Source organism: Limulus polyphemus, unplaced genomic scaffold (assembly GCF_000517525.1).
Source record: "Limulus polyphemus unplaced genomic scaffold, Limulus_polyphemus-2.1.2 Scaffold558, whole genome shotgun sequence".
Taxonomy (NCBI): Eukaryota; Metazoa; Arthropoda; class Merostomata; order Xiphosura; family Limulidae; genus Limulus; species Limulus polyphemus.
In genome coordinates this window covers 389,503-396,138 of record NW_013666168.1, presented here as the reverse complement: position 1 = coordinate 396,138, position 6,636 = coordinate 389,503, and the positions used below count along the sequence as shown (strand labels likewise).

Genomic DNA, 6,636 nt, shown 5'->3' with positions numbered 1-6,636 from the left:
GTGCCATGTTAAATATTTAAACGTTATGTAGGCAGTGTTATAACTTTAGTGTAGATGTGATTAACTTATATTTTCATGATGTGCCATGTTAAATATTTAAACGTTATGTAGGCAGTGCTATAACTTTAGTGTAGATGTGATATTTAAACGCTTGTTTGAAGATTAAAGATAAATATAAATGGTTATTTCAGGTATCCTGCAACATGTGAAAGAACCGGATGATCTTGTAAGCAAGCCTTCTTCAGAAGCTGTGATTACCTTGACCAGTGAAAATATAACTAGTGTTATTAAACAGTCAAACATTATCCTTGTGGAATTTTATGCACCATGGTAATATTTTCTGAAATATAATGCATGTGTTTTTAGTTGTGCACATTTCTAGCATTCGTACCTAAATGTGAGCTTAATATTTCAGGAGTATTTTGAACTATTTTTTGAGTAATTACCAGCTTTTAAGATTTAGAATGTGCCGTTATATGTAGTTCTATCAACTAGTTGTTTCCTGGTGAACAGGGTTGCATCCTTGGAATGTGTCCATTATAAAATGTAGTGGTGGTAAGACTATACACAGTTGGCAGTGAAACTAAAATACAATACTATATTTTACCCACACACAAAGATATACAAATCAGTAGGTATATATACATTTAGATGAAAAACTAATGAGAGTTCTATCTCATACGAAGATCTCAAGTACGTCTGGAAGATACAGAAGGAAATAACTCCTACATAGACGTTACAGTAGGGTTAGTTATTCCATAATGCACTTACAGCTCATGTGACTTTATCAATCTATAATAAAAATAGGGAGGATAGAGCTTCTAGATGTTCCTGAAACTTTTCCATAACCGCTGCTATTAGAGAACACACTTATCACAAGACTCGAGAATTCTTCAATATGAGAAAGTTCAGAAACACTTAAAAGGGAAATTACCTTTGTAAATATGATAGTAGCTCAAGAATAAGGTTGCTACATTCCATGGGGGAAAAATGCAACTATAACAGTGAAAGTGAAAAGGTACCAGGATTTTGATTGGACTAGAACTGACATATGGTCGAGTTTATGTCAGAAGAGTTTTGATGAGAACAACATTAGTTATCAGGTTGCATTATAATTCCTTCAGAATTACAACTTACGCAAAAAAGATGTTTTCAATATAATCGTATTTTGGCGTGATCCTGTATAAAGTCCATTCTTGTGTTAGTTTCACACCTATGATCTTGTGAACTTTTCAACATTTTTTTTAATTGCACTGTCTTTTCTCTCTGTCTTTGAGATTGTGGTATGATAAATACAAAGGTTTAAGATACAGTACTAAAAACTTCTAAAATAAAGTTCAATAAGCTTGTTATTCTTTATATCTCTCTCGTTTTTCATGTTCGTGTAGGTGATGTTTTAATAATTACAATCTAACCCTGCTCTTGAATTAATTTACAAATTATACTAGAATAATGTACAGAGAACCCTTAATTTCAGGAGAATTTTTTTTATTGTCATTACTAATGGGTAGGAGTTTGAACATAAAACTTACACAAACATATAATGGATTTGTATGCTGTATTGTAAAAAATCAGATTCCACAAGATAATAACAACATACATGTTCATATGTGATACAGAATTTTATTGAATCAAATACTATTTTGTCCACTTTGATAAAATAGTGTGCACGGTATTTCATAAATACGTTTGTAGTAAGGGCATGAACATTTTCATTATATTCAAATAATTTTCTTTAATAATGTCCAAGTAACATCCTCGGGTTTTTTTAGGTGTGTTCACTGTCAAACACTGGAACCAGAATATGAGCAAGCTGCCAAAGCTTTGAAAGAGAACAACCCACCAGTAATTCTTGCTAAAGTGGATGGTACTGTAGAAGAAGAACTGATTAAAACTTATAAAGTGACTGCGTATCCAACCATGATATTCTTTCGTCAAGGACAAGAATTCCCATATGAGGGCCCAAGAGAATGGGCAGGTAAAATAACAAGTGATAGATGGGGTTCTAGCTGTGTTTTTCATATCAGTTTTCTTTATTATAATTAATGTTATATAATTATCAGTAAATTATCGTTTCAGGAAAATTACATTAGTTTGTTGCACTCTTTCAGCTCCATAAATTTAACTCCGTTAAAATCTTCAACTTTGTATAATTAAGTTAACTAAGCTGAAATTACCTTTTTTTTTTTTGTAGGGAAGGCATTTTATCACCAATATACATTTCCACACTCTAATAAGTTCCAAGGATAAGGTCCGTGTGTTATTTATTGTACATTTCCACACTCTAATAAGTTCCAAGGATAAGGTCCATGTGTTATTTATTGTACATTTCCACACTCTAATAAGTTCCAAGGATAAAGTCCGTGTGTTATTTATTGTACATTCCCACACTCTAATAAGTTCCAAGGATAAGGTCCATGTGTTATTTATTGTACATTTCCACACTCTAATAAGTTCCAAGGATAAAGTCCGTGTGTTATTTATTGTATAAAAAAGGCGATTTTTACTTTATTTAAACATGGTAAGACGTAAAGCTCTGTCATTCTAGTAAAACAGTTTAAAATCCAAAATGCCATTTCAAAACTTATCATTTATGTGATGCTGTTTACAGTGTATAGGAAGGTAGTTAAGATGATACCTTCACACAAAATAATAAGAAAAAATCTTTAATTCTCTAAACGTGCGATGTAGGATCAGTTACGTTGATTGATTTACAACTTTTATGAACAAATGTGTGGTTTTAACTAACAGGCAAACTGCTGGACTGAGTGTCACTAAATTTGAAACGGTCCTTAAGAGTACATTGTGTCATGTTTGGTCTATCTTGATAAGCGAATGTTTCAATTCTCCAGATATTTTTTAACACACGAAGTAGCACTTGATGAGCACTAGTAATGAAAAGATATGATTATGGACATTATTGATCGTGTTGAGGTATGTGCTATATATATATATATATATATAGCAGAAGTGTCGTATGTGTGTCGGCTTTTCACACCTAAACCTTTCTGACCTCTCTCAATCAAACTTAACATACACCCTTAGTGCCCCCGAGAAGCGTCATACAGGATCAGCATTTGGAGCTGTTTGTCCACCTTTCGTGACCATAGATTTTGAGCGATGTCTATCAAACCTAGCATGTCATCCAAAGAGTGACATAAGGAGCTCAGCGTTCGGATACTACCCTTTCTGTTCCCCCACCCCCACCCCGAGGCTCCGTTGTCTTTCCTGTGCGTTGAACGGGTATTTAAGCTGGTGTATTATATTATATAGTCTACGGAATTACAACGCTAAAATCAGGAGTTCGATTCCTTTCGGTGGACACAGCAGATAGCCCGATGTGCTCAACTAGGATACATGACGAACTGGTGTTGGGGAATAGATAGCACTTGCCCCCCCCCAATGGCACAGCGGTATGTCTGCGGACTTACAACGCTAGAAACCGGGTTTCGATACCTGTGGTGGGCAGAGCACAGATAGTCCATTGTGTAGCTTTGTGCATAACTACAATCAAACAAGATAGCACTTGAATTTGTTTCTATCCAAGTGTAATTTTGCTAGTAAAAAATATGGGTAATTGTCTTGTTTATAGAAATATATATGAGAAGATTATAAAATACAGTTGTCTTGAACAACCAAAATAGTTGTCATTTCACATCATTTGTTATTTTCAAGAGGAAGGTAAGTTCTTCCTGCAGCCTGTCACGAAACACATACTTGCATTTAGACGAACATTTGTTTTGGTCTCTCCACGTGTAAGGTTTTACTCCTCTTCCATTTAGGTGGTGTTAAATCACCAAAATATACTACGCTGGTGGCAGCATGTGGTACGCTTAAATGTAAAAAGATCCAACCGGTATCAGTTTATTATAGGTTTTTAAATTGTTTTTATATGATTCAACTTTAAATTCAATAGGAATTATACTGTTAAAGCCAAAATGAGGGATACCTTAAACCTTTTATCTGTAGATGTAATTGATATTCATTAGAACATATCTATAAATGAACAAATCAAATCATATATCTTTTACATTACATAATTTGCTTTGAATATGGTAGTTGTGGAATGTTTACGTAAATAACATTAGTCGAATATGGAAAGATAATGATTATAAATGTCTTTTTTTGAGGAAAATAATGAGTAATTCTACTGAAACCATTTTGTCAATTTACGCTAAAGTTCACATTCACTTGAACACTTTTATATGTGTAGTGTATAAACCAATCATAGTACTTCTTATGTTCTTGACTAAACTCAAAAACAAGTATAATTCACGTAACTATGGAGCTTAAGAAGCTATAATATAATAATATCGCTCATAATATTTCCATTTATCAAGGACGAATGTTGCCCAGCTCAGTGGGTAGCTTGCCAACTTTGGATCTCAGGCTGTGTGGTTCTCGCTCCATTATCGCCAAAAAATAAAAACGCGTTTCACACTTTGGGACCGTGGGTGCATTATAAAAGTGACAACCAAATCCTACTCTTTAGTTTGGTTTAAGTACAATTTGCAAAACTGATCTTATCAAACTATTGTTGTTTGGTAACTTACCTGTTGATTTTCAGTGTACCCGAGAATACCAAAGACTAAGTGTTATAAAATAATTTTGGTGGCGTTAATGTTAGTGTTAAGAAGTGACATACTCGCGCTACGTTTTCCCTTCTTACGTTTATAAACTTTATTTATGTTGTGCCTTTATTCCTATCTGTAACTGACTCACACCAACGTAACGTAAGTTATTGTTTAATACAGTAATCAACAACTCTTAGCTTTAGAAATTTAATATTCGTTTGTTACTGGAAGCATATCACTGTTTCCCTGCACATTTTTCAGTTTCTATTTTTGACTCTCACATCTGACCTGGTCTTCCTTTGCCTCTCTTGTTGAACTGCTGTCTTTCTATCTCTTTTCCGAACACACTCCTAACTTCTTTTTTTGCTTAGAACATTTTACATTATTTCGTTCTCACGATCAGGAAGTAAGCTTGTATCTCTGGTAGCTGATTTTAATGTTTCCTAACCACGTGGAGTCTTTTAATCTGTGTAAAGATCAAACTTAGGAACACCGCCACCATACCTAATCACTCCGGTCATTTTCTAATATTTTAAGTTTCTATATAGTACTTGGAGACTGACCAGAGGCCATCCGCTTTCTTACACTCATTCCACATCACTTTCTGGCTAAAAACATTATAATACATTAAAAAAATATTACCTCATACTTCAATTCTTAATACCTCTCTCCATCTTTTCCTGAATGCATTCAATAATGTTGATTGTATTCAATCTAGATTATATACTTTTCTCATTTAGATATGATCTCAGGCTTCGTTATTCCAATGTATCATCATACTCGTTTTTTTTAGATTGTTCCACCACTCATATTCTTTTAACGAACACTTTAATAATTACCTTCTATTTACATATATCACATTAACAGCTTACAGACTTTTCTACACATGTCATAAATTTCACAGTCTAATATATATATATATATATGTGTATATCATTACAATATTTCGAAAAGTTCGCTATCTTTTATAAGTATACTAGCTGAGGTGAAATAAAAACTCGTTTGTAACAAAGGATAGGAAATTGTGCTTTTATTTTTTCTTAATATAATAAACATTAAAAGTGTAATAAAAACAGATAAAGGCACCAATACTGAAAATAAAGACATACTGTTTTAAAGAATTCTATCAATATGAAATTAGATGGGGTCTAACCTCTCCCATGACCTTCCTCATGTTATCCTCTATTACTGTGTCAAGTTTAGTGCTGATTGATAAAGAAATGTGGAAAGGTATAAGGGACAGATACACAGAAATAAATACTGACGTTTATTTATATAGATACATTTATATATGTTTCTCTTTAATGTTTCACAAAGTTAACAGTCTTGTTGTGGATTACTCCACAAGTTTACAATACTTATGGAGAATATTTAAACATTTTCACAACATTCTATACATATCAATACACAATTAGTTTAAAAATAACCTCTGTCTTCTCCATTCCGCCTTTACTGTTCGAAGTTACAACCAGTACGTTTAAAATTTCTTACTCTCTCATTTATTTGGATACCCACTTATTCAAAGACGACACTTAATTTTTAACCCTAGCTGGATGGATCTTGCATTCCATATCTATATACAATACACATTAGTTTTAATCAGAGCGAGACTGGTCTTTATAACCCATGTATGTGTGAGAAGACGTCCACATTTCAATGGCCACTCGCTGTTCTATAATGTACTGTAAATTAACATCCTGTAGTAACAGACTCCATCATAGCAGTTTCTTGTTTTCATTATTCACTCTGTGCAACCACATTAAAAGGGTTATGGTCTTTTAATGCCTCTTTTACCCTGTAACTCATAGGGAGAAAATCCTGTTGTAGCCTGGAGGACTTCTCGAAATACAAAAGCACACAATGCGATATCATATTCCAGTCGGCAAGATTCTGTTTTTTCCCTTTACTTTTAGCATGGCTTTAAGGTAGCATATACCCTTTAAATGTAAAAAAACATCACAATTTATTTTGAATTCATTTTCATAATTTTCCGGCTCGGCATGGCCAGGTGGATAAGGCGCTCGACTCGCAATCTGAGGGTCGCGGGTGTGAATCCCGGTCC

General features: G+C 33.6%; 1 protein-coding gene across 1 annotated transcript in view; it reads left to right on the top strand.

Moving 5' to 3' along the window:
• LOC106459092 (protein disulfide-isomerase A4-like) overlaps positions 1-6,636 on the top strand; it is a 32,590-nt gene that overhangs the window by 11,085 nt on the left and 14,869 nt on the right. The window contains exons 2-3 of the mRNA XM_022385510.1: positions 192-330; positions 1,773-1,978. Coding sequence (XP_022241218.1) covers positions 192-330; positions 1,773-1,978 — 345 coding nt within the window. The remainder of the gene's footprint in view (positions 1-191; positions 331-1,772; positions 1,979-6,636) is intronic.